The following is a 20,139-nucleotide window of genomic DNA, read 5'->3' as shown; positions in this document are numbered from 1 at the left end:
AGATTTAAAGATCCAATTGCAGACTTGTAGTCAAAATACTGTCCATGAATTGATGAAATGCAACAACAGTGCACAACACAGGAGACGTGCTTACCATTGTTTTGGATGTGATGAGTTTTCTTCTTGTCGTTGTCTATAGGAACACCATGGATCTCAACACAAACCTGAGGATCCACAATAGCTGCTGGCTTGTTCAAATGGTGTTTTGGCAACTGCTGTGCTGAAATAATCTAAAAGAAAAAACAATCCCTTGCTTATATATTGTGGGTAAAGAAACATTTCAGACCCCTTTACATTTTTCACTGTTGAACTTGTCCGCTTTTTGTCAGGCTTGTCACTGACAGTTTGGTTATGTATGAGTTTCCCTCTGTGTTTGTGTTCATTTCGCTCTTATTTTGGTTCCATTTCCTGCATGTCTATCTGAACGCTCGTTTCCCTCACCTGTCCGATTGGCAGCCTGGCACACCCGGTTGCAATTGCCAATGAGGCTACTATTTATTATTTCCTCACCCTGCAGTCAAGGCTTGATGATTGTATCCTGTATCCTATTTTCTGTTTCCTGTCTCAAGGTTCCTGTTTTCCTTACATTTTGACATTCAAGTCATGTTTTCCTGCGCTACTTCTGCCATCTCTGCATCTTGCGGTTCATCGCCAGCAGTTCCTCATACAATCATCAGAGGCAAGCATAAACAGTAGCCTGATTGGCAATTGCAATTGGGTGTGCCAGGCTGCCAATCAGGGACAGGTGAGGGAAACATGCAGGAAATTGAACCAAAATAAGAGCGCTGACAGGAAATAAACACACACTCAGAGGAAAATCCAAACATAACCAACCTGTCAGTGACAAGCCTGACACTTTTTCTTTTATTACCCTCATCACTTTAAACTCCCCATATTGACAGAAAAAAAAACTGAATTGTAGACATTTTACAAATTCCCTAAAGAACAAAATATATATCACACAGCCACAAGTATTCTGACCCTTTTGCTTTTGACATCCTTCTTCTGCAGTCCCAACATCATGGGTTTATTTTTATTTTTTTTACATCAAAGCAGGTAAGAATAAGCCAATATTGTTGTGTTATTAGGAAATATGATCTACTTTCTTAGGCTTCACGGTGGAAGAGGGGTTAGTGCGTCTGCCTCACAATACGAAGGTCCTGAGTAGTCTGGTGTTCAATCCTGGGCTCGGGATCTTTCTGTGTGGAGTTTGCATGTTCTCCCTGTGAATGTGTGGGTTCCCTCCGTGTATTCCGGCTTCCTCCCACTTCCAAAAACATGCACCTGGGGATAGGTTGATTGGCAACACTAAATTGGCCCTAGTGTGTGAATGTGAGTGTGAATGTTGTCTGTCTATCTGTGTTGGCCCTGCGATGAGGTGGCGACTTGTCCAGGGTGTACCCTGCCTTCCACCCGATTGTAGCTGAGAAAGGCACCAGCGCCCCCCGCAGCCCCAAAGGGAATAAGCGGTAGAAAATGGATGGATGGATGGATTTACTTTTATTTGAATGAGTCTCACGGACTACTTTATGTTAGGCACAGGATACAGTGAACAGAGCATTGATACAGTAGAGCAGGGTTAGGTGATTAACTTGCCATGTGATATGCTTGCACAGTTTTGCATTCCAGTAAAAGACATAGCAACTTTACGTAGTGTGCTTATTAATGTTTGGTTGTGAAAGTGCCGAAACCCAACAAGATTGGCGACGAAGGATTTGGGGACCACACATCGTGTGTAGAATCTTGAATAGAAGTTTCCCTGTCCATGGTGGACAAAAGTGATATGTTGGCAAGACTCTGAGTACTGTAACCTAAACAAAAGAGGCAGGAACTCGGAAATAAGTGGACTGTAAGCGGAATGGAACAATGGCTGATGCTATTTATTGGAAATGTGGAAGTTTTTGACAGTAATGTGGAAATATGGTACACATATATCAAGAGAGTGGAGCAATATTGCTTGGCAAATCACAGAAATCGTTCAAGGATATCACAAAATTGTTGCAGGATTACTTTAATCCAACACCTCTTGTCATAGCAACATAATTCTGATTTCATACCTGGAATCAGCAAAAGAATGAATCTATCTCCAACTACATTGCAGAGCTCAGGAGATTGACAGAACACTGCTAATTCAGCGTTGGCCTATACGCACTACGAGACCGACTCTTATGTGGAATGCATCGTGAAAGCATACAAAGACGGCTACGGTCCGGCTGCGCCAAACAATAACATACAAACCCCAAAACCAGTGAAGTTGGCACGTTGTGTAAATCGTAAATAAAAACTAAATACAATGATTTGCAAATCCTTTTTAACCTATAGTCAATTGAAAAGACTACAAAGACAAGATACTTAACATTTGAACTGTAAAACGTTGTTCTTTTTTGCCAATATTAGCTCATTTGGAATTTGATGCCTGCAACACGTTCAAAAAAGCTGGCACAAGTGGCAAAAAAGACTGAGAAAATTGAGGAATGTTCATCAAACACTTATTTGGAACATTGCACAGGTGAACAGGCTAATTGGGAACAGGTGGGTGCAATGATTGGGTATAAAAGCAGTTTCCATGAAATGCTCGGTCATTTACAAACAAGGATGGGGCGAGGTCTCCAATTTGTGAACAAATGCGTGAGCAAATTGTCGAACAGTTTAATAACAACATATCTCAACGAGCTGTTGCAAGGAATTTAGGGATTTCACTATCTACGGTCCGTAATATCATCAAAAGGTTCAAAGAATCTGGAAAAATCACTGCACGTAAGCGATGATATTACAGACCTTCGATCCCTCAGGTGGTACTGCATCAAAAACCAACATCAGTGTGTCAAGGTTATCACCACATGGGCTCAGGAGTACTTCAGAAAACCACTGTCTGTAAGTGCAAGTTAAAATTCTACTATGCAAAGCGAAAGCCATTTATCAACAGCACTCAGAAACGCTGCCGGCTTCGCTGGGCCCAAGCTCATCTAAGATGGACTGATGCAAAGTGGAAAATTGTTTTGTGGTCTGACAAGTCCACATTTCAAATAGGTTTTGGAAACTGTGGACGTCGTGTCCTCCGGACCAAAAAGGAAAAGAACCATCGGATTGTTATAGGCGCAAAGTTCAAAAGCCAGCATCTGTGATGGTATGTAGGTGTATTAGTGCCCAACGCATGGGTAACTTATACATCTGTGAAGGCACCATTATTGCTGAAAGGTACATACAGTTTTTGAGCAACATATGTTGCCATCCAAGCAACGTTATCATGGACGCCCCTGCTTATTTCAGCAAGACAATGCCAAACCACGTGTTAAAACAGTGTGGCTTCATCATAAAAGAGTACGGGTACTAGACTGGCCTGCCATTGAAAATGTGTGGTGCATTATGAAGCCTAAAATACCACAAAGGAGACCCCGGACTGTTGAAAAAACTTAATATGTACATCAAGCGAGAATGGGAAAGAATTACACCTGAAAAGCTTAAAAAATTGGTGTTCTCAGTTCCCAAACGTTTACTGAATGTTGTTAACAGTTCCTTACAGAAAAATACTTGACATGAAATTTCTGTGGTAATTCAAAGTTCATCAAAAGATGTCACTGAATTGCAAAAGAAAATGGTGAATGAATTTGTGTCTACACATCCTGCAAAGGCACCTGTTTGCTTCATATGTGGAAGCGTGGCCTAAATGAAACCAGTGTCGCCACTCAGGTAAAGTTAAATAGATTGCTGAAGAATGCAGTGGCAGTGTTTCAAGGAGGCATTGGAACATTAAATCACATCAAGGCACATCTTACTGTAGCGGATCAAGCCTCTCCAAAATTCTTAAAAGCTTGTCCTGTCCCCTATGCATTGCGTCCCAAAGTGGAGACAGCGGTTAAGTGCAATGTATGTAGAACACTGAACCTACTCTATGCAAGGAGTGACAAAAAAGATTCTTATGTCTTCGAAGTGAACTTTTCAAGATATCTGGTTGACCACACTTCCTTACTCGCAAAGAGTAGAAGTATGGAGTTATGTCATTCTTTTACACCTGAATGGGTCCGCTAATTAAGCATCAAGCCATGTTTGGAAATATTTCAGTTTGTATGTTTTTTATAGACGTTAACAAGTGATGTGTGATCGCTCTTAATTTGTGTTTTGTCAGCATATATAATATATAGTTTTGGTCTTTTGGTCACTCTGAATGAGAGTGCAAGAGCGCTAGGCATCAAGCTAAAACCCAGGCTGTCAACTCGATATCTAGTGCAATTTCTCGGCCAATAATAGCCAAAATGTCTATTTTTTTGTGTTTTGCAAAATGCTCAAACCACGCCAAAACAGTTCAAATATGTAACAAAAGCACATTTTGCCTTCAAACAACACAACTTGCAGTTTTGCTCTCAATCAATCCACAATGAACTGCAAAATACAAAATAAAGCAAAAATCAGTGCACTATTGCTTTGTCTTAGAGTCTGTTACGTAACTTTAATGCCAGTGCCATGTTTTGTCTTTTTACAAAGGCGCTCTCCAATTTACAAAAATTATAAAAATCTATTAGAGCTTCAGAAATTAATTTACTATAAATATTTTCAATGTGTTTTCTGTAAAGTTGATTGTTGCATGATGTTGATCACTGTCTTACCTTAAGAGTGAGCAGGACTGGTGCATGGCCAGGACCTCCACCAACATTCCCCGGGTTAAAGGTGGTGTTCATCCGGCACATGTAAGGGGGTTTCAGAATGTAACCACACTTGCCATTCTGCAGGAACTTTCCTTGGTTCAGATCCATCGGTTCCCCTGGCGTTTGAAAATTCAGAGCCACTAGAGAAAACAACACAAATCTGTTAAGATGCTGAACCAGAATGCACTTGCTTTTTATTGTAGTGCCGTACCTGGACAAAGGGAAGAAACAAACAACTTTGACAAGGCTCCTTTTGATGTCACTCACCAAACTGACATCCTCCATTCCACATAGACTGAGGGTTGTAGTTGGAAGATTGTAACCGTTGCCCTGAAGGGTATGTTCTGGTAAGATGGCGGATATTGTGACGCACAAAATTCATCCCTGGAGAGAAAAAGAACAAAACAATAAGTAGTCCAGACAGATGCTTAAGAAATACAACACAAAAATGTGTATCTTGCCACAGTACATGCAGAGGTATCAGGTTTTGCCTCTGTCACCAGTTACTAATATTTGGAGATGGGAAAGACGTGCATTCTTGTCTTACATAAGAATTGTGGATGATGGGCAAAATTAAAAAAAGGTGCAGTGGCACTTTAAGTAGTAAGATTCATGTGTCTAGATTTGTACCCGTTATGAGGTAACAATTGCATTAGTGACCCATTTGCTCAACCTTTAAACCATAAAACCTGGGAAATGTTTCTATATAAAATGTTGTGTGCATGTATACAAGTTATATAGCAGAGCTATTGACAAGTTTAGTTCAAAAATGTAAAGAAACTAACATCTTTACAGCAGATTCTTAAAAAAACACTAGAGTGTAATAATATTGACTAGCTTTTCGGCAGAAGATCGTGAAAAACAGCAGCGCGCTCCCGTCATATAGACATATATATTTACGGATTTAACGCTGACAAAACAAACAAAAATCATATGCTGGTTGCTGATTGATACCGGTTATCAAGAATATAAAACATAAGAACAATAGTGAAGGGAGATGTGGTCCATGGTCCTGAGCTTTTTGGAAATGTGGCCCTGAAACCAGTTTAGTTAAATATCCCCGCTCTACGTGGATGATCTTTGTGTTATCAATCAATCGAAAAAAAATCAATCAAAATATATTCTTATATAGGCACCAACTACAACAACATTGTGGGATCTTGTGTTTATTGATCATTCTTTAAAATTACCTTCGTAACACAGACACGACCCAGCATCTGCCAGTATCGTAGTCCTGCGCTTTTAAAAGGTTAAACCTGAGGGATTTCCTGATCATGATATGATATTTTTTTCCACATTTAAAACACTTCCTTGTGGTCTACATAACATGGCATTTAAAAAAAAATCAAAATAGCAACTTTTCAACTGTCTCTTCAGGATGTACCAGTTTGTGGGTGGTCTTATTTACGTGCCTCCACTTTGACTGTGTCCTCTCACCACCAGACATGTCGTAGTTTTCAGCGCTTGAATAGCACGTCTACTGACATGTAAGTTAGAACTATAAGCTACTTTATATTTGAAATGGCAATAGCCCTGGATAAATGTGCATGTACGAGCCAGTCTGCCTCACAAGAAGACTCGCACAAAGATCTTTAGGTGAATCTTGACCATATGTTCAATCTTGGAAACAAATGCGACAGTTTACGCAAATTCCAAACGGCTCGTTTGGAAGGAGTATGAAGGAAGGCACTCAAAGCACTTTACATAGTGAAACCCAATACCTAAGTTACATTTTAACCCGTGTGGATGCAAGTGGTTAAAGTATCTTGCCCAAGGACACAACAGCAGTGACAAGGAGCTGCCACGGCCACTCTACCAACCCAGATACACACCTGATGCAAGTTGGTAAATGGTTTTGCACAAAAGGTCCCCTTTAAGTCTACCATGAATTGATTAACGTGGACCCCGACTTAAAAGAGTTGAAAAACTTATTAGGGTGTTACCATTTAGTGGTCAATTGTACGGAATATGTACTGTCCTGTGCAATCTACTAATACAAGTTTCAATAAATCAGTCATAGTCCTTGTTCAATAAAACAATGAGTCACAAAACAGATAGATACCTGAGTTGCTGACATGCTTGAGGGCTTGATTTTCGGAGAATGAGGACATGTGGCTCGCTGGGGTTGAGGCAGCGTGTTGAAAGTTTTTAAAGTGTACGCTGTGGGTGTAAACCACCAAGTCTGATAGGTCTTGACACACTTTAGTTGTCCCTGACTGGAGACACACACAAGAGCCATCACATTGTTGTTTTCTGAATATTTCATAGGCATCAAAGACAGAAAAAAATGCTGATATGTCAAACCTTCTTGCCATCTTTCTTTTTCCTAATGTTGCTTTCAGCTTCGCTGGTCTCATCCGAGGAACTGTCCTCTGATGAACTGGAGGAGCATTCTCCTGCAGTCTTCTCTTTCTTCCCCTTCACCAGGATTTTACCTTTGAGATCCTGCACAGACAACCAAATATTACCATGATCTATTTAAAATGCCCTTTTTCCATTTAATTTTTACAGTCTGTTCTATCTTTTCAACTACACATTGTTGGGAACTCGTATGGCTGCAGTTGTGTGTCCCCGATGATGCAAGAATCCAGGAGAAAGTAGTAAAGGTAAGATGAATTTAATATGGCACTCATAAGAAAACAAATAAACATAAAGCAGTCGTGCAAAGTAACATTCTCAACATGATATTATCATCGAGCACTGAGGAGTGCTCGAGTGAAACATAAATAGACACTAGTGTGGTTGACAGCAGATGTGAACCACTGCCAATCAACGAAAACAGGAAAACAGTGCTCTGTGAATAAAACAGGAAATACAACAAAATAAGAGCACTGAACAGGAAGTAAATACAAAAACACGAAAAACTAACAGAAATGAAGTGACAAATCGTCACAGGACCTCCCCCTCAAAGAACAGATACCAGATGTTCCCTGGAAAAAGAAAAATGGAAAAAAGTCCTCAATGTAAGGGAGGGTGGAGGGAGGATTTGGTGGAGGGTCGCCAAACCTCGTGTCCCCGCAGCCAGCGAGGGAAAGTCAGGTGGCGGCGGCACGTAGAGCGCCGCTGGAACTGGCGAGGCGGGCGGCCAGGGAACGGCCACATCACTGGCCGAAAAAGAGGAGAGTGCGTCCCGCGAGGAGAACGCGCAGGGCACGGCCACATCCGCGGGCGCGCTGAAGCAGGCCGTGAAGCAGCAGACGTAATCGGCGGCGTGGAAACCGCAGGCGTCATCGGCGGCGTAAAAACTGCAGGCTTCACCGGCGGCGTGAAAGCGGCAGATGAAGACGCCGGGCGAGGGGAAGCAAATGCCGGCCGAGGAGCAGCATATGCCGGCGTTGGAGCAGGCGGCGACGATGACGACAATGACGATGGCGGTGTCATACGAAGTCCCACTGGTGATGAAGATGTATCCGTGGGAGAAGATGATGGCGTGGATGACAGCGGCGTGGAAGCAGCAGGCGTCATCGGCGGCGTGGAAGCGACAAATGAAGATGCCGGGCGAGGAGCAGCAGATGCCGGCCGAGGAGTAGCAGATGCCGGCGGTGACGAAGCTTGGCGTGGTGCTGCTATTGGCGGCGTTGGAGCCGTGCGTAATGCCGGGGTTGGAACTCGGCATTTGAGCTCGGCGTGGAGCCGGCATTGGAGCTCGGCGTGGAGCCGGCGTTGGAACTTGGCGTGGAGCCGGCGTTGGAGCTGTGCGAAAGCCCGCCAGGGACGTAGAAGTCTCCGTGGAAGGAGACGCTTGCGAGGATGACAGCGGTGTGTGCCTGGCTGCACCGCTGTGTATTGTAGGCCCCCCTCCACTAGGCGGCTGCCAGACGCCGTCCACACTTGCAGGAAAACGTGCCTCGTCGTCGGAGTCCCCCGGTGCGAAAACCAGGGACGGGCGGGAGGGGGCCAGGAGGAGGGACGAAGACACGTCCCGCACCGAGTACCAGCAGGAGGACAAAAGAGACCTCACAGTGGGCTCCACTGGAACCCTCGGCGAACCAGCAAAGAGAACGGGAGCCGGCAGGAAGAGCAGCCGGGGAGCATGGCTGCAGTTGTGTGTCCCCGATGATGCAAGAATCCAGGAGAAAGTAGTGAAGGTAAGATGAATTTAATATGGCACTCATAAGAAAACAAATAAACATAAAGCAGTCGTCCAAAGTAACGTTCTCAACATGATATTATCATCGAGCACTGAGGAGTGCTCGAGTGAAACATAAATAGACACTAGTGTGGTTGACAGCAGGTGTGAACCGCTGCCAATCAACGAAAACAGAAAAACAGTGCTCCGTGAATAAAACAGGAAATACAACAAAATAAGAGCACTGAATAGGAAGTAAATACAAAAACACGAAAAACTGACAGAAATGAAGTGACAGATTGTCACACACATACTGAATAATTTGAATATGACTAACAATATGAGAGGTTTAGAAAATGTTTTTCATCAAATATATTCAAATTTCCCCTACCTCTGGTGAAGGCAGCGTGTCATATTCAAGGTCACTATTGGGCTTGGTGAGCAATTTGTCCCCAAGAATGGATCGCATGTGCTGTGCCATCACAGTTTGTTGCTCCACAGAGCAGTGGTTCTCCAGGGAGAGGATCAGAGGGTATGGTGATACCTGGAGCATTGTTGTGTAAAGTGAGCCAACAGAAGATCAGTAAAATAATTGCAAGCATTAATGGGCTGCACGTTATCACAGCTTCCATACCATTTGAATTTAACTGTTTACTTTTCGTTCAATTAAATTGTATTCTTTTTATTCAATGTCTGGAAACATTATTTTAACCCGACTTGATTTGGTGTACTTTCTTTTAGTGCAACAGCCCATCTTATAAATGTGACACAAACATCAGTTGAAGCCGTTCCAATTGTTTAATTTGTATGAAATCACATGTGTTTAAGTTTCGACTGAGAAAAATGTATTACAGTATTCAATGGCATGGAAGCTTATTACCAGAATTTTTATGCTGAGTCATTTACCTTAAAAGCGTACTCATTGATCGTCTTAATGACTTCTGCAAAAGACACTTTTGAGGTGAGTGTGTATCCATGGTAGATGATTGGCTGTCCTTTATCTCCATCCCAACAGTCCAACTCCACACAGCGACAACCATTGTTCAGGGCTCTGAAAAAACGGTCAATATATTGTATGTATAAAAATCATTAGTGTAATACTTATCTTGTTGTTGACAGTAAAAACCCTCAGGGCCTAATCTACTATGACACGTGCTGAATAGCGTGTGCAAACTAAAATTGCGTGATAGTGTTCTAGCTGGTGATCTAGTAAGAATGTGTGCACAATTGATAACAAGATCAAACGTGGAGCAGACTGCCCTCTTAAATGAGGATTTTGCGTGTACTACGCATGGAGACTATTCTCGTGTATAGCTGGGTTGCAATCACGTGACCTAGAGGCACATCTGCGCACTTCTGGGTTTCAGGTGATGGTCTAGAGCAGTGTTTTTCAACCACTGTGCATACAGTCTGGTGTGCCATGGGAGATTGTCTAATTTCAACTATTTGGGTTAAAAATATTTTTTGCATAACAGTAATTATAGTCTGCAAATGATGTGTTGTTGTTGAGTGTCGGTGCTGTCTAGAGCTCTTCCATATCAGTAGGTGGCAGCCGGTAGCTAATTGCTTTGTAGATGTCGGAAACAGCGGGAGGCAGCAAGTAGGTGAAAAGGTTGTCTAATGCTTAAACCAAAAATAAACAAAAGGTAGGTGCCCCTACGAAAAGGCATTTAAGCTTAGGTAAGGCTATGCAGAACCAAACTAAAACTGAACGGGCTACAAAAGTAAACAAATACAGAATGCTGGACAACAGCAAAGACTTACTGTGGAGCAAAGACGGCGTCTCCAATGTACAACTGAACATGGTGTGACAATCAACAATGTCCCCACAAAGAAGGATGAAAATAACTGAAATATTCTTGATTGCTAAAACAAAGTAGATGCGGGAAATATCGCTTAAAGGAAGACATGAAACTGCTACAGTGAAATACCAACAAAAAAAAGAGAAAAAGCCACCAAAATAAGAGTGTAAGACAAGAAGTAAAACAGTACACACAGGAAAACAGCAAAAAAGTGAAAATAAGTCATGATGTGATTTGACAGGTGGTGACAGTACACCTACTTTGAGACAAGAGCTATAGGGATGCATGCTTGCTTATGCTTTAAGGTCATAGCCAACAATTGCGACAAACCACATTTTACTGTTAAAGTTTCAATTCTAAATAATTTCTGCTGGTGGTGTGCCTCCGCATTTTTTCAACGCAAAAAATGTGCCTCGGCTAAAAAAAGGTTGAAAAACACTGGTCTAGAGCCCTATAAGGCTATTGTTTGTATACCTGAATCAATACAGATTTGGTATTTTGAAAAGTTTAGAGGCAAATATAAAAGCAATCATTGATAAAATTAGACTCAACAAAAATATATATTTCATCAGTAAGACGTTACTGATCACCTCGACCGCACTTCATTTTAAACTCACAGTACTTAGAGAAGATTGGAGGCACATCATGTCTTTACATCTGAGGGGTCCACAAATTTAACATTAATCGGTGAAAGACAAAGTTGGACTTATTTGTGCATTGGTAAGTACAATATTAGATTGACATAACGAGTGCCGTGCAGTTGAGTTTGTCACATTATTGGAAAAAAAGTATAAGTATGTTTGCAGTTGATTTCCTGCAACAAATATTAGTCTCATCTACAATTCATGTTGCAGTTGTTTTGACTGTATGAAGTTGATATGTTGTCTCATTATTTAGCTGGAAATGTCCCTGTTGTTCAGCAATGTTTGCTAGCAATATCAAAATTTGGTATATGCTGTCGAGCTTATGGAAGATTTATTCATCTACTTTATTTTTACTATCAAGAATATTTTTTTGATGCTAAGGAATATCGACAAAGACGGTATAACGTGGTCATCTGTGTTGACTAAAGCACTTGCTTTCCTGCAGGAGAACAACAACTTATCCCCTCCTCCATACTGACAGACAACCTTCAACAGAGGCACTATTGAGAGCATCCTCAGCAGTGCCATCACAGCATGGTTTGGAAACTGCACTGCTGCAGACCAGAAGGCCCTGCAGCGGCTTGTGAAGACATCTGAGAAGATCACCGGGGCCTCTCTTCCCTCTCTCTCAGACAGCTATACTACACACTGCACGCACAAAGCCACGATTATTGTTAAAAACAACACACACCCATCTAATGTGCTCTCTACCTCACCTTACTCATCTTCGTTGTGGCTTGTGCAGCCCTTTGAGACACTAGTGATTTAGGGCTATATAAGTAAACTTTGATTAATGATTGATACTCCACGTATCCAGAATGAGCAAGAGCTTCTTCCCCAAAGCAGTCAGACTGTTGCACAATACTTGATGCAAAATACTTGATGCAAAATGCAAAATGTAGTATTTTTCACACTGTACTAGTATGCACTAGACCAGTGGTCCCCAACCACCGGGCCGCAGAAGAATTTTTTATTCATTTTTATAAAAAAAAAAAAAGCTTTTTATTTAAAAAAAAAAAAAAAAAATTATTAAATCAACATAAAAAACACAATATACACTTACAATTAGTGCACCAACCACAAAAACCTCCCTTTTTCATGACAAAGAAAAAAAAAAAAAAAGGACTGCACCCCCCCATCATTAACTTTAGAATTTGATGCCAGCAACATGTGACAAAGAAGTTGGGAAAGGTGGCAATAAATACTGATTAAGTTGAGGAATGCTCATCAAACACTTATTTTGAACATTCCACAGGTGTGCAGGCTAATTGAGAACAGGTGGGTGCCATGATTGGGTATAAAAACAGCTTCCCAAAAAATGGTCAGTCTTTCACAAGAAAGGTTGCGGCGAGGTAAACCCCTTTGTCCACAACTGCGTGAGCAAATAGTCAAACAGTTTAAAAACAACGTTTCTCAAAGTGCAATTGCAAGAAATTTACAGATTTCAACATCTACGGTCCATAATATCATCAAAAGGTTCAAAGAATCTGGAGAAATCCCTCTACGTAAGCGGCATGGCCAGAAACCAACATTGAATGACCGTGACTTTCGATCCCTCAGACGGCACTGTATCAAAAACCGACATCAATCTCTAAAGGATATCACCACATAGGTTCAGGAACACTTCAGAAAACCACTGTCAGTAACTACAGTTCGTCGCTACATCTGTAAGTGCAAGTTAAAGCGCTACTATGCAAAGCGAAAGCCATTTATCAACAACATCCAGAAACGCCGCCGGCTTCTCTGGGCCCGAGATCATCTAAGATGGACTGATGCAAAGTGGAAAAGTGCTCTGTGGTCTGACGAGTCCACATTTCAAATTGTTTTTGGAAATATTAAACATCGTGTCATCCGGACCAAAGGGGAAGTGAACCATCCAGACTGTTATCGACGCAAAGTTCAAAAGCCAGCATCTGTGATGGTATGGGGGTGCATTAGTGCCCAAAGCATGGGTAACTTACACATCTGTGAAGGCACCATTAATGCTGAAAGGGACATACAGGTTTTGGAACAACATATGCCATCCAACCCTAACCCTTTTTCATGGACGCCCCTGCTTATTTCAGCAAGATAATGCCAAGCCACATTCAGCACGTGTTACAACAGCGTGGCTTTGTAAAAAAAAAAAGAGAACGGGTACTTTCCTGAAGCGTAAAAAACGACAGCGGAGACCCTGGACTGTTGAATGACTGAAGCTCTACATAAAACAAGAATGGGAAAGAATTACACTTTCAAAGCTTCAACAATTAGTTTCCTCAGTTCCCAAACGTTTATCTAGTGTTGTTAAAAGAAAAGGTGATGTAACACAGTGGTGAACATGCCCTTTCCCAACTACTTTGGCACGTGTTGCAGCCATGAAATTTTAAGTTATTTATTATTTAAAGTTTATGAGTTTGAACATCAAATATTTTGTCTTTGTAGTGCATTCAACTGAATATAGGTTGAAATGAATTTGCAAATCATTGAGTTCTGTTTATATTTACATCTAACACAATTTCCCAACTCATATGGAATCGGGGTTTGTACATAACATGTTATGGTACTCTTTTTGGTCAGAACTTTACACAGATTATGTTTTACTGCATTGGCTTCCTTTTACTTTTAGAATTCAGAAAATCGCTCCGATTACAAAGAAAGCCCAGCAGTCAGGATAGAAGTGTTCATATCCCTACACAACAGAAATGGTCAATGTGGAAACCCTAAATATTCTTCAACTCGGTTGAAATTTTGTCTTTTATAGTTTCTTGTCCAACCTAACAACTTCCATAAAGGCTGTTCAAAAAAAAAATAATAATAAAAACATCACATTTTTTCCATGATAACATGTGCCAACTTAATGAATGGGCATGTTAGAGCCAGTCTGCCCGACAACAATGGAATAGAGAAAAATAAGGAACTTATTGACTACAATGTTGTAGTACAATGGGGGACATGTGCAAAAATATACCATGTATGGAGATATCCGCTGACGTCACCAATTGGAAAAATGTTATAAGTTTGAGCAAATTCCAGAAGACTAATTTGGAGGAAGTATGAAGGAAGGCAATTTTGTTTTATAAATATCCACACCATGATTTGATTTCAAATTTCCAGGACATGTGCAAATCCCAAATACACAAAAACAAGCACCAATTGGTAATAAAAGTTTGTCTCCTTGCAGTAAACTATGAAATGTTCTTCCCCTTCATGTCAGAATGGCCCCCACTGTTGAATGTTTTAAGTTTGGCCTTAAAACCCACTTTTATTTTCTAGCCCTTTTAAATTGGCTTCAGTTTTTTATTGTTTTATTGTATTCTATTGCTTTGTTTGACTTATTTTGGTGTTTCTATTTTTTTTATTGATTCTGTTTTATCTATTGAATTGAAATGAATAGCTTTATTTGATTAAAAAAATGCATATTGATCAACATATGAGCAACACATCACAGTAAATATGCCAAAATGAGCTACAATAGCTAAATGTCATCCGTTTTCCAAAGGCAGGCACCATGAAAAGAGACACACATTTACAGAAAATATCATACGTACAATAAAACATGACTTACAATAAGTATTGACAATGAAACAATAAACATAAAATTGTTATTGTTATTTAAATGCTCTGAACTAAAATTACTTTTTCTTGCTTTTTATAGTGAAGCAATCTGGAAACAGTTTGTTAAAAGTGCTAACGGCAAAGAAAGCCAACCAATTTGGCAAACTATTCCGGTTGCAACACTTCTAAAACATCTAAAAGTTTTGACAATGACTTAAAATAGATGATTCGCTTTTCCTACTTACCGGATATATGGCTCGACGCCACTCTCTCCAGTCAGCTGGTCTCCAGACAAGTAGGTGTTGTGAGAAGAGGAGATGAAGTAATGTGATAGGGGTTGATTCATATCTTGATAAACCCTAGCATGGTCCGCCTCAAATACTGAATTTTCTTTGGACAGCATATACATGGTGAACCCATTAGGTGTCATAAACTGGTTCTTCTGAGCTGCGTAGGGGAAAAGGCAAATCAATATAGGACTAGGGAATTCCTGTCAATGAAATATACAGTAAATGTAATTTGTGGTTTTCATGTACTTCTATAATACATACTGAACATGAAATATGACAAAATGATGCAACATACCCCATTCATTGAGTTCATATGTGAAGATCAGACTTTGGGCATGTGTCTTTGAAGCATCTTCCCCTTGATCTTTTAAAAAATCTCTCAGATCTGTGGTTGAAAGGACACATCTATTGGCAGAATAGCGCTGAAACACAGCATCCAGCTCAGGCCTCCGCAACAACTCTTTGCAAAAAATCTCTATTTCTCCATGGTCAAGTCGATTGTCAGCTGAACGATCACATTTCTGTCATGGCACACAAACAATGCAGTACATAGCAAGTCAAATGAGGTTTTACACAGCAGTTATAATGGTATGTTGAATACCTCAAAGAGTTCACGGGCGTACTGTTCACTCAAGTCAATGTTGATCATCTGTAGCAATGACTGCACTTCATCATAGCTCATTTTATCGTCATGATTCACATCAGCCTGACTCAGGTAACCAAGAATCCAAGTAACGCACATGGTTAAGGAAGTCACACTACAGAACTTGTATATATGCAGTTTCAACATAAAAAAAAGTTTGTATAAAGTATTTACATTAATTCATATGTATGTGTATAATATTATAATACGTTTACATACATATATATATATATATATATATATATATATATATATACATATACATATATATATATATATATATATATATATACATATATATATTTTTTTATACACACACATATATATGTATATATATGTATGTGTGTATACATATATATATACAGTATACATACAAGTATATATATATATATCCATATATATATATATATATATATACACATACATTCATAGATATATATATACATACATATATATATACACATACCTATATACATATACATACATACATATATACACATATATACATACATGTGTATATATATGTGTGTGTATATATATATATATTTACATACATACAGTACATACATATATATATGCATATATATAAATATACACATATATACATATGCATATATATACATATATATACACACACATGTATATATATACACATATATATATGCATGTATATACATATACACATATATATATACACATATACATATATACACACACATGTATATATATACACATATATATACTGTATATACACATATATATATATATATATATACACACACGCAAACACATACATATATATATACATAAATCCAGCGCACGCGGCAACCTGTAATTCGGATGTGCCTCAACGCCGACTCATCAAAGCCCAGTGCACAGAATGAAGAAGTCAAGTCGAAAGAGCTAAGCTAAGACCAGAAAGTTTGATACTTTTGTGAAAGCATAAGAAGGCAATAAACTTTCAACATATAATATGTAACACTGTTCATATTTGTCAATACAACGCGACGATATGTGCGGGTTTTGCAGTTTTCTCCAACACACTGGACCACACTAGTTTAAAGTGAATGAAAATAGGTCACCGAGGTCATGTCCTCTATATTTTTTTAAGTGACAAAAAGAAGATCATATGCCTGACTGCAAATGTACTTTGTGTAGGACATCGAGTGTGCTGTACATCAACATGTGGTAGATCGTCCTTTCTTAGTATACGATCATTGGTCCTGCACAGCCCGCTACACCTCTAGGCAATCTAACGCAATTAAATTTTTACTTAAACCATTAACCTATCCGAAATGTGCTGTCAACATATCATTAACATACTGACGTCACTAATGTTGGTTTCACTTGAATGAAATCGATATGAAACGCTGTCGGTATAATACCGTTGTCATCTTAGTCAGGTGCTGCCCAACCTAAACGCAGATCCCTTGCTGTACGAAGGGCTTTGCTGTCCGTGGGACAGCATGTGGCCCTTTTATGTGTGAAAAAGTGCATGCCAAATGTGAATTATTGAATGACAAGGCGCTTCCTATGAAATTCTACCAACCATATTCCTGGCCAGGTCATGCTCCATTACTGATCACAATACGAAGACAGGTTTTCTCTTTGAACTTCCTGTTCCTCTCGTGGCGTGCATCACTAGTATTTGAAATTCAAAGCACAAGGTTTTGGGTTAAACTCATGTCGGAGAGGAAATGTTAAGTTTAAGTTGAAGTTAAACCTATGTTTTAATGATGGTAAATTTAAAAAAAAATGGTAAACCTCAGCACAGTAATTAAAAAAAGTGGATTGTACCTGGGGATAGGTTGATTGGCAACACTAAAATTGGCCCTAGTGTGTGAATGTGAGTGTGAATGTTGTCTGTCTATCTGTGTTGGCCCTGCGATGAGGTGGCGACTTGTCCAGGGTGTACCCCGCCTTCCGCCCGATTGTAGCTGAGATAGGCGCCAGCGCCCCCCGCGACCCCAAAAGGGAATAAGCGGTAGAAAATGGATGGATGGATGGATTGTCCATTGTGTTGATCAAGGTAATATTATTCATATAGTGCTGGGATGGCCATGATTTCAGCCTCATTTACAAACATTGTTAAAATATTTCACTTGAAAGTGTGTTTTTTTCCCCTCAAAAACCGGTAACAGTTTTATCGAAGGCCCTGCCTGGGTTTATTTTGATGCAAAATATATATATATATATATATATATATATATATTCTTCCATCCGTCCTTTTTCTATCGCTTGTCCCTCTCTGGGTCAAGGGGGGTCCTGGAATCATCTGTTTGAGCTGCTTTCCCCACCACCTGACCCCAGATAGGTGGAAGATATAGTGATGGATACTTCAAACAGGCGTTATGGAGATATCAAATATCCTAAAATAAGCAAAGGATATTGATCAAGTTTCTCCTTCTGGCTCATGTTCTCACTCCTTTCCTTTAGTGTTCGAATGCCTTGGGCCCAGTGAAGAGCCTCCATCTGGTTCTGGCAGAGAAGATCCAAGTTCCTTCGCGAGCCTTTGAAGACCACCGTCAAACATCGGTTTTCAGGTATTGCACGGAGCATCCGTTGTAATGTCTCTGAATGACAGCCCTCTCGTACACACTCCACCTCCGAGATAGAAACTGTAGTTGTATGAGGGAGACATAAATCCTTTAAGTGGTTTGTCCAATTTATCATTGGAACTGTTAATGATTATTGATTTAATACATTGTTGAAGAGGTTCATTGCATGTGCACAACAATATCTGAAACACAAAAAACAACAGTGCAATTATAGACTTATATTGATTTAAGGTCTGTCATGACTTCTGGCATATTATACAGTGGAACAATGTTAACAACTATGTCGACCAACTCAATAAATCCTGGTCCAGTTTGTTCTTATTTATTAAAATAATAAAAATAATTACAATAAAAGCATAGTACTAATATCCTGGATTCTGTCATAGCAACTAACAAGATGCACCAAATTTATTTTTTAGATTGACGTGATTTTGTACTACTGGAAAAAAGAAGTACAAATGATTCGTTGGCATTATAGTCAAGTTTTTTGATGGAGTATAAATATCTAAATACAAACATGCAAACATTAGGATGGTATTGTGGCGAACTTCCTGAATAGAGTCGATTTTATGGTTCTAACTTGATTAATCACAATTTAGTTCAATCTGAACTTAAGGGGGCCATTAATGGTTGAACAAATTGCTATTGCTTTAGAATTGTCTATATTTTTCACAGTTACAAAGTTCATGTCATAAAGAATTCACTGGCCCGTATAAAATGATTGGTGTTTACCGCGGTCGTTCACCCTCATGAGGGGCCGTTAGGGACATTATTCAGAATTACCTTTTGCATACACTACTGAAATGTTCTCACATAAACAACTTAAAGGTTGTAATGTGAAATGTTATACACACTACTGAAATTATATTTCAGTAGTGTGTATAAGAGTGTTTCAGTAGTGTGTGTGAGAAAAACATTTCAATTGTTTAAGTGAGAGCATTTCAGTAGTGTGTATAAGAGTGTTTCAGTAGCGTGTATGAGTGTTTCAGTAGTGTGTGTGAGAGAAAAACATTTCATTTGTTTATGTGAGAGCATTTCAGTAGTGTATGTAATAGGTTATTCTGAATAATGTCCCTAACGGCCCCTAATACACCCTGTCTCGTGCACATGTACACTAAAGGAGAGGGTGCACACATACAAAAGCAATCCAAAAGAAGCAACCAGCAATTTGCAGTCATGTTGTTTTTTTGATAGAATATAGGCCTACATTCAATTATAGCTAATGCTAGCTATCAAATGGCTATTATTAGCTAACAACACCTAAAGCTAATGCGCGTGCACGTGTTATGTACGTACGTAGTTACATCACTATGTCCTTGAAGCCGTAACAGTAATGGTAAATGGTCTGTATTTATATAACGCTTAACTATACCTGAAATGATACACAAACTGGGGCATATACTGTGTAAAATAGTTAGAAAAGTTAACACCTCTAGGCATCTGTGTATATGTCAGGTCTTAACTGATGACAATGTCTCCACTCCACTATAAACACCACATTTTATGTTTAATTTTGAAATAAGAATTGCAAGTGAAATGTTTATAATAAATGTTTTGCTAATGATGAACTTAGTTCATAATCCAATAACAATTTACTCCAGAGAACAAGGTGACAGAAAAACAGTATCTCGATTCTACAATATGTCTGCATATATGAAAAGTTGAAGGTAAAGACTTTTTGAAGTCTTTCCAATTGTTTTTGTAAACTTTAATCACTGCCAATTGCATTCAAGGCACCTATGATGAATTCTGACTGATAAATGTCCCTCCAATGTTGGATACTCTTGTCAAACAATACCAAAGTGTTAAATCATAGAGTTTATGCATTCGGGAGCTTGCACGCAGTTTTGGTTACTTCTCTTTGCGAGGTTTGGGCCACAACAAAATTGGTTGAGCTGTTGAACACCAAATATTGCCTTATCTAATTTTGTCATTCACGTAACACTCACATGCAAC

The 20,139-nt window shown here is 39.5% G+C and overlaps 1 protein-coding gene across 2 annotated transcripts in view; it reads right to left on the bottom strand.

Annotated features, from left to right (window-relative positions):
- plcd3b (phospholipase C, delta 3b) overlaps positions 1-20,139 on the bottom strand; it is a 39,338-nt gene that overhangs the window by 7,344 nt on the left and 11,855 nt on the right. The window contains exons 4-15 of one of the 2 annotated variants that reach the window (XM_061908612.1): positions 18,329-18,365; positions 18,015-18,243; positions 15,584-15,713; positions 15,278-15,503; positions 14,938-15,139; positions 9,619-9,763; positions 9,104-9,256; positions 6,948-7,088; positions 6,706-6,859; positions 4,911-5,027; positions 4,605-4,783; positions 95-230 (exon numbers count right to left, since the gene is read on the bottom strand). In XM_061908612.1, coding sequence (XP_061764596.1) covers positions 95-230; positions 4,605-4,783; positions 4,911-5,027; positions 6,706-6,859; positions 6,948-7,088; positions 9,104-9,256; positions 9,619-9,763; positions 14,938-15,139; positions 15,278-15,503; positions 15,584-15,713; positions 18,015-18,243; positions 18,329-18,365 — 1,849 coding nt within the window. The remainder of the gene's footprint in view (positions 1-94; positions 231-4,604; positions 4,784-4,910; positions 5,028-6,705; positions 6,860-6,947; positions 7,089-9,103; positions 9,257-9,618; positions 9,764-14,937; positions 15,140-15,277; positions 15,504-15,583; positions 15,714-18,014; positions 18,244-18,328; positions 18,366-20,139) is intronic. The other variant, XM_061908611.1, reaches the window with a different exon arrangement.

This window comes from Nerophis ophidion, linkage group LG08, assembly GCF_033978795.1.
Source record: "Nerophis ophidion isolate RoL-2023_Sa linkage group LG08, RoL_Noph_v1.0, whole genome shotgun sequence".
Classification (NCBI taxonomy): Eukaryota; Metazoa; Chordata; class Actinopteri; order Syngnathiformes; family Syngnathidae; genus Nerophis; species Nerophis ophidion.
This window is presented reverse-complemented; position numbering and strand designations above follow the sequence as displayed.